General features: G+C 40.9%; 1 protein-coding gene across 1 annotated transcript in view; it reads left to right on the forward strand.

Annotated features, from left to right (window-relative positions):
- The window catches only part of URI1 (URI1 prefoldin like chaperone), a 56,828-nt gene that overhangs the window by 15,973 nt on the left and 17,476 nt on the right, over window positions 1–23,379 (forward strand). The window contains exons 2-4 of the mRNA XM_058154833.1: window positions 3,650–3,684; window positions 8,057–8,135; window positions 11,842–11,977. Coding sequence (XP_058010816.1) covers window positions 3,650–3,684; window positions 8,057–8,135; window positions 11,842–11,977 — 250 coding nt within the window. The remainder of the gene's footprint in view (window positions 1–3,649; window positions 3,685–8,056; window positions 8,136–11,841; window positions 11,978–23,379) is intronic.

A 23,379-nucleotide genomic window follows, 5' to 3' on the forward strand; every position in this document is an offset into this window, starting at 1 on the left:
TCTGCTTGATGGCAGTGTAAGTTGCTGCCAACCATTACCTTATCAGAAATGCTTCTAGAGACATGTCATATTAAATCGTTGTTTTTCTTTGAAGCCAATGACTCAGGGCTGGACCCTTGTTCCCTCTGCAGCTGGTCTGAAGTTCAGTGTTTCCAAGCTGGAAAAATTCCCATCCAAGACCTCGGCACTTTTGCCAGTCCAAAGTAGATCCTATCGGGCCAGGTAGACCCATTGATCCGACCCTGGCAACGTCTTTTCTCCTAATGAAGGGATTTCACATATGTTTCTCTTTTGAGTCTGCCCTTCCATGTCCCTTTATGGGAGATATCAAAAGAAGAAGAATGAAATTAAAGCGGATCGGCGTTGCCGATTTTTATCTAAAGGGTTAAAGGTCAGTGAAAACAACATATGTTCTTCTGCTCTTCTATTGATGGCTCATATCTCCCCAATTTTATTTTTTAAAAAAAGGAGGGGGGGGGAAAGCATATGCTCCCAATTTACATATTTACTAATTAAAAAAAAAAACCCGCTTCCTGGAAACATTAAGCAGACAATCTTGGATAACCTTTCACATTGCAGCTAATGGATATGAGCCTGGAAATTTTCATAGGAGGTCTTCTAAATAATGTAAATGATTATGAATATGTAACTAGTTAATATGCAGCTACGAAAGGATTATCATGTAGAGGTTAATGAACATGCTGCACTTCACGGGTTGCGTTGCCTTTAGCGCTCTCTGCTCGGAAAGCCCTGCGTTGGGAATCGGAAGGTTTCCGTTGAGCTCTTGTTTCCCCCTACGCAGAAATGGGGGATTTGAGATCTCATCTCCCTCCCCCCCCCCAAAAAAAAACAATTTCGTAACACAGAATGCATTCCTTAACGGTAATAGGACACAGCCCTGTTTACAGCACGTTCAGCATTCAGTATTTATTGTGGTCTCAGGGATGTGTGCCCGCTGGCCCTATAACACCGTCGGCGTGGTTCTGTTGGTACGGGTAGTCCTTTGACTTATGACCGCAATTGAGGCCAACATTTCTGTGGCTAAGCGAGACATTTCTTTAGGTGGGGTTTTGCCCCGTTTTAAAACCTTTCTTGCCACAGTTGTATCTTTTATTTTATGTACACTGAGAGCCTATGCACCAAGACAAATTCCTTGTGTGTCCAGTCACACTTGGCCAATAAAAAATCCTATTCTGTTCTATTCTATTCTATTCTATTCTATTCTATTCTATTCTATTCTATTCTATTCTATTCTATTCTATTCTATTCTATTCTATTCCATTCCATTCCATTCCATTCCATTCCATTCCATTCCGTAAGTCGAGGACTACCTGTATATCAAGAAGTGTTAATACTACTTTATGGTAAGGCCGCACTTGGAATACTGCATCCACTTTTGTCGCCACGCTGTAGAAAAGATATTGAGAGACTCTAGAAAGAGTGCAGAGAAGAGCAACAAAGACAATTAGGGGACTGGAGGCTAAAACAGATAAAGAACGGTTGCTGGAACTGGGTATGTCTAGTTAGATGAAAAGAAGGACTAGGGGAGACAAGATAGCAGTGTTCCAATATCTCAGGGGCTGCCACAAAGAAGAGGGAGTCAAGCTATTCTTCTAAAGCACCTGAAGGCAGGACAAGAAGCAATGGATGGAAACTAATCAAGGAGAGAAGCAACTTAGAACTAAGGAGAAATTTCCTGACAGTTAGAACAATTAATCAATGGAACAACTTGCCTCCAGAAGTTGCGAATGCTCCTACACTGGAAATTTTTAAGAAGAGGTTGGATAACCATTTGTCTGAAATGGTGTAGGGTTTCCTGTCTAAGCAGGGGGTTGGACTAGAAGACCTCCAAGGTCCCTTCCAACTCTGTAATTCTATTCTATATGTGTACATCTTAGACAACTCTTTAGAAGGGAAAGATACATATAAATCAAGCATCTCCCTTAATCGTATTTGTCCTAAGTGTTTAGTTTTTATGATAACGGACTTAAGCTGATAGAATGGATTATCTATAGCTCTTCATGGGCTTAAGACGTGTAGTTTTAGGGAATTTGATAAGCAGAGTAATATTACTTGGTTTTCTTTCTTCTTAAACTGAAAAAAAAAAAAAAACTTCAACCCATCTGCAACCACAATGGCAATTCCAATATATTAGTCCTATATAAATCTCACTGTGACCAGATTTTTTTCATTCAAGCGGGTTTGTTGGTTGGTTGCTTTCTTTATGTAATAAAGCAGGTACATTTAAATTGAATGCATGCATAAAATATGTAAGCTCTAGGTAAAAGATATTTACACCCAAATATTCATCTCTCAAAACCCTCCTGGTTTCTTCTTCTGTAAACAAGTTTTGGTAGCTTTAAAGTCTGCTCTGGAAGATTTCCCAGCTTTTAAAAAAGCTCTTGAGAATTAAAATGACAGGAGGGCACCTTATAGAATGTAAGAAATCTCTTTATGTACACAAGTTCTACCCTTAATTCTTTGGATTCCGCTGTTTCTCTTTCACTACTTCCTAGTTATCAGGCAGGTTAAAACTAAATCAAGTGTTCTTTCTCACATTGGTTCTTTCTCAAATCTGGATCAGCATATTTTTAAACTTTTAAGAAGTCCACACATCTTATAATTGGAAAAAACACTGTTCATGATTCATTGGAATTGTAACTTCTAAGATTCCCAAACCTCAAAGACTATATGCTTAATTTGAAAAAAAATAAATATAAAAGTAGTGGTTAAAGGTTTGGGATTATGAGTAGGGTGACTCAGCATCCTTGGCTGTGAAGGTCACTGAGTGTCTTTGGACCTCTCATTCTTTTAAGGCCAATTTCACAATTGTTAATAGTGGGATAAAAACCGAAGAAGGAATGTTATGGATAGGTCCTTAAAGGTGCGATGGAAATGTAATGGGTTATAAATAAAATTTACCTAATTTGGGTGGCTGGATGGAGCTCAGTGATCCAGACATTGTATTTCAGAGGTGAATGCTATCAATTGCTAGATGAAAATTTGTGGAATATAACAAGCGTAATGCATTTTGTGATTCTGTTGGTGGTGGCCACATGGTGACCTTTTCACGAAATCCAAAGACGGCAACAACGACAGAAGTTTATGTTTACTTACATTTGTGCCCATATGATGCTTTGGAAAAATACGAGCCCTATATATTTGTTTTTTGTTTTTATCTTTTGAACTTTGCTGGAGTGATGCTATGGTTTAGACCTTCCATTAGTCCAAAAAAAATGGCATCGTTTTAATGGGTTCTTTTAAAGAAAACAGACAAGCCAGTCCTTCATAAACTACATTTGGTTTGGGTTTCGCAAAGGTCGGGGAATTGAAAGCAGATGTGTAGATCGTACAAAAAGACCGGCCTTATCTTGTATGGTGCCATCTTGTTGTGGAGCATGCATTGTATCAAAATCTTGAGTGGAGGCTGCCGTAATTTATTCTGTGGTTATCAGTCTGGATTAGGGCATCGTGATAAAGTATGCTGCTTAAGAATGAACATTTCTGCGCCTTTGGGCTGACAAATAAAAATGTATAGCCAGACGCTACTAAATCTATAACGCTGCTGCTCTAGTTTCTAAAACATTGACTTTGCAGCTGTGTGCTTAGCCTTCTCTTTTTCATGAGCAGTTATCTGTTTTAATGACAGGTGGTCAGTAGCTGCCAAGAAAAAATCCAGCACTGGTAAGTGAAAAAAATGTTTGATTGCATGCCTAAAATATCAATGCAAATAGCTTATGTCTGCTTTAGAAAAACGCCCTATATAGATATATATATTCTTTAGAAAATTAACCAAATTCATATAATACTGCATCCCGGCGCTTCCTTTTTGACTCTGCTTGGCTTATTAAATGGCACCCGTTGCATTGCCTGTGTTATTGCTTTAATTCACCACTATAATCTTCCTTCTAAAACCTGCACCTCTTTAAAAAGATGTTCCACATTCTTCCAGTTAGAATAACTGCATTAAAAAAATCTTTTAAAAAAGCCTCTGCGAACTTCCAGTTCCAACCATTTATTTTCTCTATTGTTTCCAAGAAAATGTAATACTCACAATTGAGTAGTTAAACGGATATCTCCATAAGTGCAAGTTTAGATTATCCGGTCTGCTATTTACAAAGGACTTTTTCCTCCCCTCACTCAAAAGGTTTATCCAATGGCTGTGAAAGCATATCCTTATTTAAAGCTTTAGATCAGGGGTCTCCAACCTTGGCAACTTTAAAGACTTGTGGATTTCAATTCCCAGAGTTCCTCAGCCAGCTTTGCTTTGCTGGCTTAGGAACTCTGGGAGTTGAAGTCCACAAGTCTTAACGTTGCCAAGGTTGGAGGCCCCTGTTTTAGATAAACTGAAGATTTTAGAGGAACTCTCATCCCTTAAAATATTCCTCGGTCTTCTCTTTATCGCTTTAACATGTTGCTTTTTTTAAAATTAATAGAAACAGCTTAAATAAATAAATAGTTTCCTATGGCCATCTAATTGGGAAAGGGACACTCGAAGGTAAACAGTTGTTTATGCGTTACGAGAGGTAACCTTCCCTCTTAACACATTCCAAATTATGCAACATCCATGCTGTGTTTGCTTGGATTTTACGGAAGGAACAACAGGAGTTTGCTTGATTATTGTCTGCAGGGTTATTGCAAAAAAAATAATAATAATAAAATCATAGCAACTGCCCCCTTTAGTGGAGAGATTAAACTTTTGGTTATACACCATCAAGCATATAATATTTTAAATTTATTTTAAGAGGCTTTTTCTTCATGCCTGAAAGACCTCCCAAACAAATAATTTATAGTTCAGACGTATCAGATGTTTGGTTTCGATGAGGAGGGGGCTTAGTTTAAAATGCACATAAGCTGCCACCAGAGCATAAGAAGGAGAGGGAGGGAGGGAGGCTCAAGACCATCTCATGCTCATCGTATTCAATTGTGGCCATCGGTTGGTTAAAAAAAACCCAACCCAAAAACGGTTTAAAGCTAATATGTTGTTCTACTGCTTAAAATTCAGAGGCTGCATTAATTTCCAATAAGATGGATATTATATTGGTGTCTATTGGTGCTGCTGGAGTCAAGCTTTTTTTTTTAAACACTGTAATACCCCTGGCAGAACCTTTATCGTGAAATCTGATGTACAGATTTCTCCACAGAGAGCAGCACTGTTCTTCTCCCTAGCTAATGTTCTGAGATGTTCGGCTCAGCCCCTCAAAGAAGAGGGGCTTAATTTTGGGAAAGCAGTTTCACACATCTCCACGTAATTCGCCTCCACTTCCTATCTCGGTGCAAGGCAGTAGACCGTAGGAAGAAAGACACGGAATTGAGACCACTAGGCTAACTGTTTCTCCCTTTAGTCTGGTTGCGCTCAATTGGCTAGATCAGACAGAACGAAAAAGCCCATTCAAGTCTATGTCCTATGAAGAGTCCTACAAAGCAGTTGAAATCAAGACCAGAGTTGTCCCAGCCTTGGCAGCTTTAAGGCTTATGGACTTCAACTTTCTGGATTGGCTGGAGAATTCTGGGAGTTGAAGTTCACAAGTCTTAACGTTAAGGTTGAGGCCTATTTTAGATAAACTGAAGATTTTAGAGGAACTCTCATCCCTTAAAATATTCCTCGGTCTTCTCTTTATCGCTTTAACATGTTGCTTTTTTTAAAATTAATAGAAACAGCTTAAATAAATAAATAGTTTCCTATGGCCATCTAATTGGGAAAGGGACACTCGAAGGTAAACAGTTGTTTATGCGTTACGAGAGGTAACCTTCCCTCTTAACACATTCCAAATTATGCAACATCCATGCTGTGTTTGCTTGGATTTTACGGAAGGAACAACAGGAGTTTGCTTGATTATTGTCTGCAGGGTTATTGCAAAAAAAATAATAATAATAAAATCATAGCAACTGCCCCCTTTAGTGGAGAGATTAAACTTTTGGTTATACACCATCAAGCATATAATATTTTAAATTTATTTTAAGAGGCTTTTTCTTCATGCCTGAAAGACCTCCCAAACAAATAATTTATAGTTCAGACGTATCAGATGTTTGGTTTCGATGAGGAGGGGGCTTAGTTTAAAATGCACATAAGCTGCCACCAGAGCATAAGAAGGAGAGGGAGGGAGGGAGGCTCAAGACCATCTCATGCTCATCGTATTCAATTGTGGCCATCGGTTGGTTAAAAAAAACCCAACCCAAAACGGTTTAAAGCTAATATGTTGTTCTACTGCTTAAAATTCAGAGGCTGCATTAATTTCCAATAAGATGGATATTATATTGGTGTCTATTGGTGCTGCTGGAGTCAAGCTTTTTTTTTTAAACACTGTAATACCCCTGGCAGAACCTTTATCGTGAAATCTGATGTACAGATTTCTCCACAGAGAGCAGCACTGTTCTTCTCCCTAGCTAATGTTCTGAGATGTTCGGCTCAGCCCCTCAAAGAAGAGGGGCTTAATTTTGGGAAAGCAGTTTCACACATCTCCACGTAATTCGCCTCCACTTCCTATCTCGGTGCAAGGCAGTAGACCGTAGGAAGAAAGACACGGAATTGAGACCACTAGGCTAACTGTTTCTCCCTTTAGTCTGGTTGCGCTCAATTGGCTAGATCAGACAGAACGAAAAAGCCCATTCAAGTCTATGTCCTATGAAGAGTCCTACAAAGCAGTTGAAATCAAGACCAGAGTTGTCCCAGCCTTGGCAGCTTTAAGGCTTATGGACTTCAACTTTCTGGATTGGCTGGAGAATTCTGGGAGTTGAAGTTCATTAAGTCTTAAAAGCCACCAAGGTTGGATACCCCTGATCTAGAGGCTGTATTGCAAGGTTTCTTAAACCTTGACCACCTTAAGATGTTGCGGAGTCCTTCAACTCCTGGAATTTCCCAGCCGGCACTTGGAATTCTGGGAGTTGAACTCCACACGTTGAGAACCATCAGCCAGTTGTGAAGTGGAATCTGCGGCATACTTCCAATAAAACTATGCAATCAACTGGAAGGGAATGGGCTCCCTTTTCAAGCCAAACGATGGCTGTGCAGACAAGAGAACCATTATGTGGAAGGTGCTTTTAAGCTTTTTTTTTTTGTAATTGCCATTTTTTTTAAAACAACAACAACAACAACAACAACAACCATATATGGTACCCATCCTCAGCAAGTCCCAAATGACAGGGTTTTCTAACAGCACAACCCTATCTGAGTCCACGTGGAATTGAATTAAATAGGCCTCCGATGAGTGTATGATTGAACCTAATGCATATTGATAAAAAAAAAAAATTGTCAAAACATACGCCTTTAGAATAACCGTCTTTTTAGAAACAAGTTTTTTGAGCTTGGAGAATATCCCTTGATGGAATTCCTTTCATTACAGGTAGTCTTTGACTTCAACAACCCTTCATTTAGTGGCCATTCAAAGTTACAATGACATTGGGCCTCTAGTGGCTCAGACTGGTAAGACAGTCTGTTATGAACAGCAGCTGCTTGCAATTACTGCAGGTTCAAGTCCCACCAGGCCCAAGGTTGACTCAGCCTTCCATCCTTTATAAGGTAGGTAAAATGAGGACCCAGATTGTTGGGGGCAATAAGTCGACTTTGTATATAAATATACAAATAGAATGCAGACTATTGCTTAACATAGTGTAAGCCGCCCTGAGTCTTCGGAGAAGGGCGGGATATAAATGCAAATAAAAAAAAATAAATTGAAAAAAGTGGTTTATGACTGTTATAGTATCCCATGGTCACATGAGTAAAATTTGAACGCTTGGCAGAGTGGGGCAAAATCCACTTAACAAGTGTCCTGTTTAGCCATGGAAATTTGGGGCATAATTGTGGTTGTAAGTTGAGGACTACCTGTACTCTCACATACCGTATTTCACATACCATATTTATAAAAAGATGAAGAAATGTTTTGGAACTCCCTCTCCCCCCAATCCAAATTACTTGTGGCATTTTGTCACCATAACCTGCAAAGCACAGTTTCTCGTTTTCAAGCCTCAACTTAAAAATGTGTATAATATATTTCTATGTTCCTAAAGTTAATCAACATTTAGAACTGACAGTATGTTTGTCTGAACTTCCCTATAGGAAGAAGGTTGAGGGTGACTATGAAGCACTTCAGGACAGACTCAATACGCTGCCCGACAAACTTTCATATGATATCATGGTAGGTGCGGTTTAATATCTGACTCTTGCTTGTTTTTATGCCTCTGTCGTGTGCTTATCATTTATAGGCTTATCATTTATAGGCATGTAGCACAGTCTAGAAGATTTGAAAACAGACTATCTAATTCTTGATCGCCTCAAACGAAGAGCAGGCAGGCTGGGGAGGCAGAGTAAAGCGTGTCCTAAGCTTAGAGTCATTGCGTTCCCACAAGAGAGGCCTCTGTGGCTCAGACTGCTAATGCAGTCTGTTATTAACACAGCTGCTTGCAATTACTGCAGGTTCAAGTCCCACCAGGCCCAAGGTTGACTCAGCCTTCCATCCTTTATAAGGTAGGTAAAATGAGGACCCAGATTGTTGGGGGCAATAAGTTGACTTTGTACATAAATATACAAATAGGATGAAGACTATTGCTAACATAGTGTAAGCCGCCCTGAGTCTTCGGAGAAGGGCGGGATATAAATGCAAAAAAAAAAAAAAAGAGCTCCAAGTCTAACCTCATTGACCCATATCTGACGCCAATTTAGTGTTGAACTTTAGTTGACCAGAGTCATATGTATAAAAAAAGGTAAAAGAGTCCCTGCAGATTTTATTCCACTTGTCGTTGCCAACTCTATGGGGTGATTCTCATATCTCTGTTTCAAAGCCATTGAGCCAGTGCTGTCCAAAGACATTTCTGCGGTGATGTGGCCAACATCAAAGAGCGCTGTTACCTTCCCACCAAAGTGGTACCCATTTATCTACTTGCATTTGCATGCAAGATTGGTAAGAGCTGGGGCGAGGATGGGAACTCACCCTGTCGTGTGGTGCTCGGATCTCGAACCTGGACTGCTGGCTTTCCAGCTGACAAGCCCAATATCTTAACCATTGAGCCACCATGCTGCATCTTGTGTATAAGGTAAAGGTAAAAGTTCCCCTCGCACATATGTGCTAGTCGTTGCCGACTCTAGGGGGCGGTGCTCATCTCTGTTTCAAAGCTGAAGAGCCAGCACTGTCCAGAGACGTCTCCGTGGTCATGTGGCCGGCATGACTCAACACCAAAGGCGCACTGTTACCTTCCCACCAAAGTGGTACCCATTTATCTACTTGCATTTGCATGCAAGATTGGTAAGAGCTGGGGCGAGGATGGGAACTCACCCTGTCGTGTGGTGCTCGGATCTCGAACCTGGACTGCTGGCTTTCCAGCTGACAAGCCCAATATCTTAACCATTGAGCCACCATGCTGCATCTTGTGTATAAGGTAAAGGTAAAAGTTCCCCTCGCACATATGTGCTAGTCGTTGCCGACTCTAGGGGGCGGTGCTCATCTCTGTTTCAAAGCTGAAGAGCCAGCACTGTCCAGAGACGTCTCCGTGGTCATGTGGCCGGCATGACTCAACACCAAAGGCGCACTGTTACCTTCCCACCAAAGGTGGTCCCTATTTTTTCTACTTGCATTTTTACGTGCTTTCAAAACTGCTAGGTTGGCAGAAGCTGGGACAAGTCACGGGAGCTCACCCTGTTACACAGCAGCACTAGGGATTCGAACCGCCGAGCTGCCGACCTTTCGATTGACAAGCTCAACATCCTAGCCACTGAGCCACCGCGTATCTTGTGTATAGACCAGAATAAATCGTCTGAATAAAGCTGAAACTTTCCTGTTGTCCTGATTTTTTGGGGCTGATTCTGACATGTATATTTTTTTCTTTTTCAAGTCTATAATGTTGATAACATACTACGGAGTCTGGCCTATTTGATATAATAACTCTATAACCAAATATTCATATTTGGTAGTTATTTTGTGAAGTCTGTAATTTCATTTGCGATTGACAATAATTTCCTGTGACGCGAAAGAAGGGGAAAAAAAGCTTTTAAGTCTTGGTTACTGATTATATAAAATAGTTTACACTGAGAGAATCTTAATTTGGGAAAAGTTTTTATTCTGGTAAGAAAGCCTGTTGCCTAGAAGTAATTGCTTGTGTAGCATCAAGCATATCTGAACATGATTAGCTCGCTAGGACTTGGTGATAGAGTTGATCTGTGAAATATGCACTTAGAGGATACAGTGGTAGCTTTTTTGGCAAGTAAGATATACATCTAATTAACAGTTTTTGCAAAATACACTGAAGGACTCTGAGATAGTCATGAAAGCATCGTATGTTTAACTAATAGACACAACTAGTCCTTGACCTATGACGACAATTCAGCTCCAAATTCCTGTTTTTTTTTTCTTAAGTAAGTTTTACCCTTTTTAAGACCTTTCTTGCCAGGGTTGTTAAGTGAATCACTGCAGGTTTTTTTTTTTTTAATTTACATTTATACCCCGCCCTTCTCCGAAGACTCAGGGCGGCTTACACTATGTTAGCGATAATCTTCATCATTTTTGTATATTTGTATACAAAGTCAACTTATTGCCCCCAACAATCTGGGTCCTCATTTTACCTACCTTATAAAGGATGGAAGGCTGAGTCAATCTTGGGCCTGGTGGGGCTTGAACTTGCAAGTAATTGCAAGCAGCTGCTGTTAATAACAGGCTGTCTTACCAGCCTGAGCCATAGAGGTGTTAAGTTAGTAACACAGTTGTTAAGTAAATCTGACTTCTCCACTGACTTGGATTGTCAGAAGGTCGCAAAAGGTCATCACATCAACCCAGGACCATACAACTGTCAAAAATACAGTAGTGGCCAAAATTGTGGAAAATTTTGGGCAAATCTTTTAACAGAATAACAGAGTTGGAAGAAACCTTGGAGGTCTTCTAGTCCAACCCCCTGCTCAGGAGAGAAACCCTACACCATTTCAGACAAATGGTTGTCCGATCTCTTCTTAAAAACCTCCAGTGTTAAAGAACCCACAACTTTTGGAGGCAAGTTGTTCCACTGGAAAAAGTGTATTTTCTAAAACTAGCTAATAACACCACTTTTTTTGGAGTAGTACCATAAAATTATATATCCATGGAAAGATAGTTTAATCAAGAATGTAATGCAATAACTTCTATGAAGGATTTGCTATTAGAATAGCAGTTACAGTATAAAGAAGAAAAGTGAAACCCGTAGAAAAAAGCGAGATATATAAAAATTATCACCATAGAAAAAACAAGATATACACAAATGATCATCGTGTCAGTTTATACTTAGTTGGGTAGCCTTTAGCATGAATTATGGCCTTACAACGTCTTCCCATGGAATGAACCAAGTCTTTTAGTTCTGCAGCTGTTATAATATGAAACCAAGATTGAATGATTGCTTCTATTAACTGGGTTTTATTACTGGGTCGCTTCTGACTAACAAGTTTCTTTAGTTGGCTCCATAGATTTTCAATTGGGCTATTCCCAGGCCATTCCAGCAGTGGAATATGATTATCTTGAAACTCCAAAAACAAAAAAGTGGTTATTAACCATCAAACCTCAAAAATACACTTTTCCCAAAAGGTTTCCACAATTTTGGCCTCTAGTGTACCTGCCAGTTGCCAAGCACCTATACATCCATCACGTGGCCACTGGGATGCTGCAACAGTTGTAAGTGTGCAAAACGGTGACAGGTTACTTTTGTCCCTGCCGTTGTAACTCCTAATGGTCACTACACAAATGATTGTAAGTCAAGCACTACCTGTTGTCCTTTCTTTCTTTCTTTTTTTTTGGAAACATTAGCCCAAAGGTAGAACTGCCCATCAGTGAAATCTGTCTCCGTAGATTATTTTTTACTGCCTTCTTTTTCCTGTTGTTACTTCGATAGGTCCCCTTTGGTCCTCTTGCTTTCATGCCAGGACGACTCGTTCACACCAATGAGGTGACGGTTCTCCTTGGGGACAACTGGTTTGCAAAATGTTCAGCAAAACAGGCCGGCGATCTAGTAGAACACAGGAAAAAACGTAAGTTATCTTCCCAGTTTTTGATGACACTCAAATCAATTGTAACGTGGTTACCGTACTGCCCGGATGGTTTTGTGCAGACCTCAGTGTACACCTGCGGGAGCTGCATTGGCTGTCGATTTGCTTCCGGATGCAATTCAAGGTGCTGGTTGTCACCTTGAAAACCCTTTCCTGGCTTGGGACCAGGTGATCTGAGGGACTGTCTCTTGCCGGTCACATCTACCCCAGTGGTGGGTCTCAATACCTCAGTGGTGTGGCTTAGTGGGTGTGGCAGGGGAAGGATACTGTAAAATCTCCATTCCCACCCCACTCCCAGGGAAGGTTACCGCAAAATCCCCATTTCCTCCAGATCAGCTGGGACTCGGGAGGCAGAGAATAGATGGGAGTGGGGCCACTCAGAATTTTTACTATCGGTTCTCCGAACTACGCAAAATTTCTACTACTGGTTCTCCAGAACTGGTCAGAACCTGCTGAAACCCACCTCTGATCTACCCGACCCATCAGAGTGGGGAGGCAGGGAATGTTGCGGGTCCCATCCCCGAGGGAGATACATTTGGTGGGACCCAGAAGAAGGGCCTTCTCAGTGGTGGCTCCCTCTCTCTCTGGAACATCATTCCCCCAGAGATTAGAATGGTCCCCACTCTAATACTTTTCTAGAAGGCACTGAAGACCTGGTTCTGCCAGTGTGCCCGGGAAACCCAGAGGGAGATGGAGGCCCATTAAATGGCTCGTGTGATCTGCTGTCTGGAGGGTGGGGGGTGATTTTATTTTATTTTATTAATTTATTTGATTCTTTTTTATTAGTTTTATTGTTTTAAATGAGGTTTTATATTCTGTAAGCCGCCTTGAGTTGCCATGTACGAATAGGCGGCAATATAAATTCAATTAATAATAATAACAACAACAGTAATAACAACAACAACAACATACAACCTTGATCTGAGCACCCTCTGAATGTTAAAGCAGATTCTGGTTTCCGTAGGATTGATTTTTTTTCCATATATTCGTCAAATGTTTGTGTGAATGGTAAAAACAAAGCACGCTTCATTGTCTTAACACCTAACAAATTAAAATACAAAAACTTCAACTTTGAGAATTACTTTGCAATTGAGCTGGTTTTTCTAGTGAGATGGGGCTGCAAATGAATTCACAAAATGGCAACACTGATTGCATTAACATATGGTACTGTAATATTACTCAATCGTAAATTGCAACAGGCAGTCTTTAATACAAATATTGGCACCAGTCAAAATTGACGGCTGGCATAAAATGCCATGTTATGAGATAAGGCTTTTACATTCTGTTTCTACCCATGTTTTGTTTAATATATTGCTTCTTTATCTTACAAATTGATTAGAGGCATTCATCAGGTATTTTTCCCTATTAGCTAAACTGTGTCTAATTTTTCCTACGATTTCTCGGGTTTTTCTTTCCTTGGAAAGCATAGCATGAAGATGTAGTGGCTTATGATGATTCTCCTATATTTTTAACACTTGCTGTGATTTTACTGATTTAAGTGTTTGATTTCTGTTGTTAACAGCTGGGGGTTGTTTTTTTTACCAGAAGTGAACAGGAAATGCATTTATAAAAGAAGAAAGGAAGATCTTAACCATTTTCAGTGGGAGGGAGAAAAGTAGCTAAGCTAGCTTTATCTCTATCTCTATCTCTATCTCTGTCTCTGTCTCTGTCTCTGTCTCTGTCTCTGTCTCTATCTCTATCCCTATCCCTATCCCTATCCCTATCCCTATCCCTATCCCTATCCCTATCCCTCTCTCTCTCTCTCTCTCTCTCTCTCTCTCTCTCTCTGTCTATCTATTTATGTATGTATGTATGTATGTATGTATGTATGTATGTATGTATGTATATTAATAGATTAACAGTTGGAAGGAACCTTGTAGGTCATCTAGTCCAACCCCCCACCCCACCCAAGCAGGAGACACTACATCTTTTCTGACAAATGGCAGTCCAGTCTCTTCTTGAAAGCCTCCAGTGATGAAGCTCCCACAACTTCTGAAGGCAACGTCTGTTCCATGGGTTGATTGCTCTCACTGTCAGAAAAATACTCCTTATTTCCAGGTTGAATCTCTCTCCTTGATCAGTTTCTATCCATTATTCCTTGTCTGGCCTTTCGGTGCTTTGGAAAATAGCTTGACCCCTTCCTCCCTGTGGCAGCCCCTCAAATATTGGAATGTATATGTATACGCATTTAGGTATATATATAGAAGGGGAGGACACAATTCAGGTTCTCAGTACATGGGCTATAGTCTGGTGCTCTCTGAGCTTGGTTGTTTGCTTGCAAAGTTTCATTACCCAACTAGATAATATCATCAGTGCTAGTGAGTGGAGTTTGCAAAACCGACACTCATGAGCAGTGATAATGTTACATAGTTTGGTAATGAAACATCTACAAATTTAGAGAGAGCTACGAATAGTCCCCAAGGACTCTACAGTTTAACCTGAGCTATGAATATTCTTTTGTATGGGTTCTATTCACTACCTCTTACCTTGTACGTTCTTAGGACTCAAGGAGAAGCATCCTGCCCATGAAATGTCCAGGAAAATATAAAACGTGCTAACATTTTTTCCTTTAGAATCCTAATAGCTACTTCGCCTTTGACATTCCTGACATTGGCATCCAACCCTGTTCCACGCCACGAACTGGGTTATCAGGGCAGGTCATAGAACACAAAGGTAAGCCACAAATGATATATAGTTGTACAGTAGTGTTTAACCTCATTGCAGGTCATCCTCAACTTACACCCCCTTTCGTTTAGTGACCTGCTTGAAGTTACAATGGCACTGAAAAAAGTGACAGGACTGTTTTTCACACTTACGACCGTTGCAGCATCTCCGTAGCCACGTGATCAAAATTTGGAAGCTTAGCAACGGGTTCCTATTTATGACGGGTGCAGCGTCCAGGGGTCATGTGATCACCTTTGGCGACCTCCCAGCAAGCAAAGTCAATGGGGGAAGCCAGATTCATTTAACAACTGTTTTACTAATGTAACAACGGTGGCAAGGAAGGTCATAAAATGAAACGAGACTCACGTAACAACTGTCTCGCTTAGCAACATAACCTTGGGGTTCAATTGTGGCCGTAAGTCGAGGACTACCGGTAACTGTATCCCGTGTCTTCCTCACCCTCCCTGTCTAGATGTTTGTCTAGACTGTGTTGCTTTAAACAACCTTCTCCTCTTACAATGGAGAGCAGGTAAATTGTGTTGGCAAAAACCAGATACTCCATACAGATACAGTACTTATTGAACCGTGGTGGCGCAGTGGTTAGAATGCAGAATTAACTCTGCCCACTGCCAGGAGTTTGTTCCTGACCGGCTCAAGGTTGACTCAGCCTTCCATCCATCTGAGGTCATTCAAATTGAGAACCCAGATTGTTGGGGGCAATAGGCTGATATTTGTAAACCGCTTAGAGAGGGCTATAAAGCATTGTGAAGCGGTATATAAGTGCCGTTACTACTGTTGGCTAATGCATCCGTGCGTTATTGAATCACCATCCAGGTGCATGGAGGAAAAGCGTCTATTGCCAGACCCACCTTGTTGGTTGTAGTTCATCCATTTCCCCCTTCCCTTGGGGTGCTGAATAAGTGGGTGGATTGGGACAGCAGAGTTCATTTGGCTGACACCACTGCACTGTTACTCACACACCTTTATACATACTTCTTATGCCTCCAAGTCCAGGTACAGTTTGCCTATGACACTCTGTTTCCGTCTCTCCTGCTAATACAGGATGCCTCCCACGCCACCGCCACCCTTCCGTTGTGACCGCAAGGGACCACCAGGCATCCCTGCAACCAGCAGCGATGACCAGCGTGCTTCCAATTTTTTCTAGCCTGGGGAATGCTAAGCATCTTTTTTTTTTTTTTCCTGCGAGGTTCCTGCATTTTTGCAAGCTGCACGATAGATAATGATCGAGCAGCAGAAAGAATTTCCCAACAGGGAGTTAGTGCACGAAGAACACAGCAGCTGCTACTCCGTCACCTGTGTCACTGTTTTCCAAAACACAAGTGCCTGGCTGGAGTGAATAACTGGCACTCCTATGTCTCTGTCTCTGTCTCTGTCTCTCTCTCTCTCTCTCTCTCTCTCTCTGTCTCTCTGTCTCTCTGTCTCTCTCTCTGTCTCTCTCTCTCTTTCTCTGTCTCTCTCTCTCTCTGTCTCTCTCTGTCTCTCTGTCATTGCCTTCCAAGATCTCGTTTGCTTCTGAGTGTTGCACTTTGAAGGGGCTTTGATTATTTTAATGGTTCTATCTGTATGGAATCTTTTGACAACTCTGTATATATGATACGGTAATTTAAAATACAGTAGCATTGTGTCAATCCTCTCTCCTGATATTCAAGCTGAATGTAATTATTATGCTTTGTATTGTGTCGGAACACTCTTGAAAATCAAGCAATAAATCTAATTACTAATATACACAGTGACGTCGCCATATGTATATAGTGGACACATTTCTTTTTCCGTCAGCCCGGTAATAACTCGTTTCACTTGACCTCAAGAAGGAGGTGAAAAGGTGGATAGGGACAATATGCTTAGGGCATTAATATCACCTTGACTGCACAGGTTTCCTAGGAAGGAACATTTTGTTAGAGTATCCATATAAGATGAAGGATATTGTCAGAATTAACCATCATCATCATCTTTTAAAGACCCCGTAATCCCTTGCAGGGTGAAGTCTTGGGCAGCTGAATGGAGCTGAGTGTTACTGGCTGGATGCCCTTCCTGTTGCCAGTGCGGAGATTGTTTCAGCCCCAAGCTCCATTTTCGGCTGCAACGGCTTCCTGCAACCCTCTGCCAGCAAAAATGGAGCTCGCGGGGGTCACCCGCAGCCCTCCCAAGCTCCATTTTCACTGGCAGAGGCACTGCGGGCTGGTCCTTTGCTGTTTCCCGGGCGGCTCCTCAGGCCAGATCTAAGCACCTCGTGGGCCGGATCCGGCCCCTGGGCCTTGAGTTTGACACCCCCTCCCCCGGACTAGATCAGAGGTGGGTTTCAGCAGGTTCTGACCGGTTCTGGAGAACCGGTAACAGAAATTTTGAGTAGTTCAGAGAACCGGTAGTAAAAATTCTGACTGGCCCCGCCCCCATCTATTCTCTGCCTCCCAAATCCTAGTTGATCCGGAGGAAATGGGGATTTTGCAGTATCCTTCCTCCCAGGAGTGGGGTGGGAATGGAGATTTTACAGTATCCTTCCCCTGCCACGCCCACCAAGCCATGCCATGCCCACCAAGCCACACCCACAGAACCGGTGGCAAAAAATTTTGAAACCCACCACTGGACTAGACATATCCAATTCCTGCAACAAGATACATTTAAGCAATTTCTACCCATCATGGGTTTGTACAGTATTTCCTAGGAGGGATTTCTAGGATGTAATATTCGACCAACCCCGAATCAAGGTTTCTCCTTTAAATCTTCTGCCCCTGCTGTGTTTAGTGGTCTATGATTTGGGTACTAGGGATTACATCATGTAGCAGATTCCTAGTTTTTTCTGTGACCTAACGTCTGGCAATCTCTTGTGGCATTAATAAATTGAATGGAGCATAACATTTAAAAAGGTTAGTCACAAACATGGTCAATGAGAATTCTCTTAAGTGTGAACTGGTGTTGTTTCTCTTGTTTGTTTGTTTGTTTGTTTTGCTTATTGAACCAGCTACTTGAATCGACCGAGTGCCCAAACTGGAATGCACATCCATATGCATGCGCTGGAGCACCGGAAACCCAAAGAGCAGCTGGCGGGCGCGCACATGCCTGTCTTTTGGCCATTTTATGCCATTTTTCGGGTTATTTTCAGGCTGTTCTTTGGCCTGTTTTCAGGCCATTTTGAGGACATTTTGAGGCCATTTTTCAGTGCTTCAGCGCCCTTGAAGATCAGCATGCATCCTGGAAACCAGAAGATCAGTTGGTGATGGCTCACGTGCCCACAGGGAGGGCTCTGTGTGCCACCTCTGGAACGCATGCCACAGATTCACCATCACGGCTATATAATGTATCTTGGACTCTTGGTTGTTTTGCCAAACACATCATCCCCTAGCTAAGTCGTGAATGAGTTGCTTGTCCATTAAGTGCATGAATCTAGTTCTCATGAGTTCTTAGACGCTTGACTGTATTTCCCATTTTCACTGGTCGTGGAATTTATTATCCGCTGCACTATATGAAAGTAAACTGTCGTATATACCACAGGCCTTTATATAAAACAAAAAGCTTGCTAAAAAACCAGAATTCCAAATCGATATTGACGTTTAGTAGTGCCAGTGTGAATGACAATAAACAGGGCAGTTTTAAAAAGTAGGAAGAAAAATATTTAAAAGCAGATGCTAGAGCGAAATGAAATGAAAATCCTTCATATAGATAAATGTGATCATAAAAACATAATTCCTGTTCCAGAGCTTGTTTATATTATTTTAACCATGTTATACGTTATAGGCCTCTAGGCTACTGAGAGAGAGAGAGAGGGAGAGTTATGACTGAAGGCCATATTATCCTAGGAGGCCAACAAATAATTTTTCAACCACATGTCTAAAAGAATATGTAATTTCTTGATAGAAAGCCCAAATGGAACAGAAAGATGCTAGATAATACATTTTGAAAGCTGTAGAGCATACTTGGAAATCACATTTATTTTCCATACCTTATTATATAATCTGTTAGATATGCTTTTAATAGATTTCAAATATTCTGCTGAGGACCCTTCACCAAAGGCATGGTTAAAAATCCAGATACACTTAACTTTGGTGCCAAATGCTTCTCCACAGTTCCTTAAAAGCAACCAAATAATAAGTTAGGTTAAAGAAAAGACTCTTGTTAGTGTTCACAAACACCCGCGTGTCAAATTAACGGGACTTTTTTGACGACACAGTATCCTGCAACATGTGAACTCCACCTCCAACATATTAAGGAAAAACAATGCTCTCATTAACATTTCTTCCCCCCCTCCGACTCTTGCTAAAGCAAGGCCACAGTTGCGTCTCCAGCCAAAAGCTACATTAGCATGCTTTTTACACTATACATCTGTGTCTTGATTAAGTGTGTGATGAGTTGTATTTCAGGCATTCTAACAACATGATTGAAAACAGTTTACTTTCCCAATGCCAGTTGCACAAAAGAATGATACAATACAGGGTTGTTAATCAAACGATTTTCACACTAATGTGTCTGACGGAGGACATTTTTTTGTAATTGGGGGAAATCAAGTCCTACAAAAATATCATACCTAGAATTGGATTATACATAAGTAAACATTATTATTATTATTATAGTTGTTGTTATTACTGTTATTATTAGTACTATCAGCATTATTATTATATTGTGTAAGTAAATTGATCCAGACAATACTGTTTATTAAGCACTTAAGTACTTTAAAGAAAAATGTAAAAATAAAATTATGTCTGTCTGTCGATCTCTCTCTTTCTCTCTCTCTCTCTCTCTCTCTCTCTCTCTCTCTCTCTCTCTCTATATATATATATATATATATATATATATATATATATATATATATATATATATAGGTCTTTGGTTGTTCGGGTTTTCTCCCGTGTAAAATTGGAAGTGTCTTGGCGACGTTTCGACGAAGTCTCATTCGTCATCTTCAGGCTTCAGCTTCGTGCTTCTGGGAGCAATGTGTGATCGCAGCTGTTTCTTCCTTTTAACTGCTAGTGGGGGTTTGAACTGATTGGGTGGGAGCTTGGCTGTGCTCTGATTGGATGGGGGTTTTTCTGTGCTCTGATTGGCTGGGGGTGTGTCCTGTGTTGGTGGGGGCTTGGTTGTGCTCAGTCTAATCTGTGCTGCAGGGGGATTTGAGCTGGTGAGCTGCACTGCTGCTGTTTGGCTTCGTGGTCGTGCTACATCGTGCTACAAATATATATATATATTTGTTTTCTGAGGTTTTCACGGGTGTTTGTATATAGGTCTTTGGTTGTTCGGGTTTTCTCCCGTGTAAAATTGGAAGTGTCTTGGCGACGTTTCGACGAAGTCTCATTCGTCATCTTCAGGCTTCAGCTTCGTGCTTCTGGGAGCAATGTGTGATCGCAGCTGTTTCTTCCTTTTAACTGCTAGAGGGGGTTTGAACTGATTGGGTGGGAGCTTGGCTGTGCTCTGATTGGATGGGGGTTTTTCTGTGCTCTGATTGGCTGGGGGTGTGTCCTGTGTTGGTGGGGGCTTGGTTGTGCTCAGTCTAATCTGTGCTGCAGGGGGATTTGAGCTGGTGAGCTGCACTGCTGCTGTTTGGCTTCGTGGTCGTGCTACATCGTGCTACAAATATATATATATATTTGTTTTCTGAGGTTTTCACGGGTGTTTGTATATAGGTCTTTGGTTGTTCGGGTTTTCTCCCGTGTAAAATTGGAAGTGTCTTGGCGACGTTTCGACGAAGTCTCATTCGTCATCTTCAGGCTTCAGCTTCGTGCTTCTGGGAGCAATGTGTGATCGCAGCTGTTTCTTCCAGCTCAAATCCCCCTGCAGCACAGATTAGACAATATATATATTGTCTGTCTATCCATTTATCTCTATCTCTATCTATTGTCTGTCTGTCTCTGTCTATCTATCTATATCTATCTATCTATCTATCTATCTATCTATCTATCTATCTATCTATCTATCTATCTATCTATCATCTATATCTTTATACACGAGCAAACATATTTAGTGATAAATTGAATCCTCGGTCTCTCGGGAACTGAAGATAATTCTTAATAAAAAGAGTATAAAAATTAATGGTTAAACAAAGAAGCAGAAAAGTAAGACAGCAGAAGAACATTTGGGAGTTCTGTTAAAATTAAGAAAACTTTAGGTACAGCTCTAGTGCTATCAGGCCTTTGAAACTCTGAGCAAGGAGAAAGTTCATTTTAACTAGATTTTTGCTTTGCTGAATCTCCTTAATATATAGCACTGTTGGCGAACCTTTTCGGCACAGAGTGGCGAAACAATTGGGCGCATGCACACATGCTGGAAAGTGGAAGAGCTGCCGCCCGGCACACATGCGTACTTCGGGAAGATGATTTTCCGGTTTCCAGTCTTTGCACGTGCATGTGTGCCAGAAACCGGAAGACCAGGTGGCCGGTACACATGCGCCTGCTGGAAACTGGAAGATCATCTTCCCAGCACTGGTGGTGCATATGCACCAGGCAGCTGCTCTTTCAGTTTCTGATGCTCCCGCATGCATAAAGACCAGCTGGCTGGTGCACCGGAACCTGGAAGAGCAACAGGCGATGGCTCACGTGCTCAGAGAGATGGCTCTGCGTGCCACTCCCGGCACACGTGTCATAGGCTCACCATCACGGATATATATAGTATCTCTATTCCTTCGGAGATGTCTTTAAAGCAATATATTTTCTGCCTTTTACAAGATTAGGGTACAGTAATGTAGGATTCTGATGATATCTTAAAAGATTTATGAAGTAGTAACAGCCAATAAACTTTTCTGAGGTCCCAGGATACAGAGCGATTGTGTTTTTAGCTACAGGTAGAAAGCTTTAATTTCTAAGGAGTTTCCGGGAACTTACGGTCTTTAGAACAGGGGTCTCCAACCTTGGCAACTTTAAGACTTGTGGACTTCAACTCCCAGAATTCCTCAGCCAGCTTTGCTGAGCTTTGCTGGCTGAGGAACTCTGGGAGTTGAAGTCCACAAGTCTTAAAGTTGTCAAGGTTGGAGACCCCTGCTTTAGAAGAAGGAACAAATTGGAAAAGGGAATGCGAATGCAGCTAAACCAATCTTGATTCCTTGAACAAGTAACTATAGCTTGAAAAATAATAGCATACATGAAATACCACATACATTCAATAGCATAGGGGGTCACGGGTACTGTTGTCATGATGGCCAGTCTTATCTCGTGACGTTCTAGATCAGGTCTCCAACTTGGCAACATTAAGACTTCAACTCCCAGAATTCCTCAGGTAGGCCATGCTGGAGTTGAAATCCACAAGTCTTAACGTGACCAAGTTTGGAGACCGCTGTTATAGGCTATAGATTTTCAAGTGGTTTTTCAAGATTCGGGGCTTAAAATCTATAACCTTGTTAAACACAAAAGAACAATCAACTTTGACCACCCTGCCCTTTTTAATTATTGTTGTACGATTAGTTTTTCTGTTTCAAGTCCCCAGAATGCAAAGGGGGGGGGGCTTTAGCCGACTTTTTGTTGTAATTCACAGAAGTTTCGTGAAACCTATTTCCATTTATCCCTGCAGCTCAGGCTCCCCTATCTGTCCTTAATCTTAGCAAGCAAGTTCAGGGAAAGATTTATTATTGTTGAACTAAATCCAGTCTTGTCTGTAACTATAAATTTTGACATGGGTGTCTTTTATCCAATGATTGCTTTGAAATATTTGGAAGGATAGTCAGCCTGTTGCATTAAAAATAACCCACAGTCTTGTAGCCCCGTTTTTAATAAAAAGGGAAAATGTTGGTTGACATGTCTTTTAAATTGTACTTGGATTGAACCATTTTTCTCCTTAAGTGACCCCACGGTTTGTGTTCCAATTTGTAATTAGGAATCGACAAACTTTACTTAATTTATCAAACAGTAGTTTATCTTTTATGGAGGTTGCTCTGGCTAGGTTTTAAGTAATTATCTCCAAAATTAGGAGTCAAAGCTAACAGCAGTCGGTGGTCTCAATGTTTATTTTATTTTTTTTAAAAAAATCTATTTTTAAAAAAAAGTTTCAGGATTAAATGTCCTTGGCTTGGCTTAAATAGTGTCTAGCTTCCTTTCTGCCCTACAGCTCCATCTGCTACTTTGCAAACTAATTTTTAAGATCCCTTAAGATCAAATAGGTTTCTGATAAAGAGAGTGTGTAGCTGGCTGTGCAGTTCAGGTCTCTTGATAGTACCCTTTCTGTTTTGTTTTTTTGTAAAGAATATAAAATAGAATATTCTTAGCAAGTGCGTGATTAGACACACAAGGAATTGATCATATTTTCCATCTTCATTTTTATTGGGGGGAAGTCATGTAACCATATGGTATTTTGTGCATTTGGATGTGAGGCAGAATCCCACTTAACTTAAGATTCAGCCCAGTATCTAAATTTAATTGGGATGAATTAAATTGCTTTGGAACATTGTATCTCAATAAAGAAAGTGACGGGAGGTTTTTAAGAGGTATCTTAGAAATCTTTATTTATCCTAGCCTTTTACTCTCAAGACTCAGAACTTGCCTTTTAGATGCTGCTTGTTGGTATCTTGTTGTTGGTTAAGAACTTTAATTCTGAAATTAAATTCTGGAAATTCTGTCCAGAGGGGTGGCTGTGTGAATTTTGGCTTTATTTATTTATTTATTTATTCGAATTTTTATACCGCCCTTCTCCGAGGACTCAGGGCGGTGTACAGCCAATAAAACGACAAAAATCCCAACAAATTTAAAATAACACTATCAAATTTAAAAAACTGATTCAATCGCTGT

Source organism: Ahaetulla prasina, chromosome 12, assembly GCF_028640845.1.
Source record: "Ahaetulla prasina isolate Xishuangbanna chromosome 12, ASM2864084v1, whole genome shotgun sequence".
Lineage (NCBI taxonomy): Eukaryota > Metazoa > Chordata > Lepidosauria > Squamata > Colubridae > Ahaetulla > Ahaetulla prasina.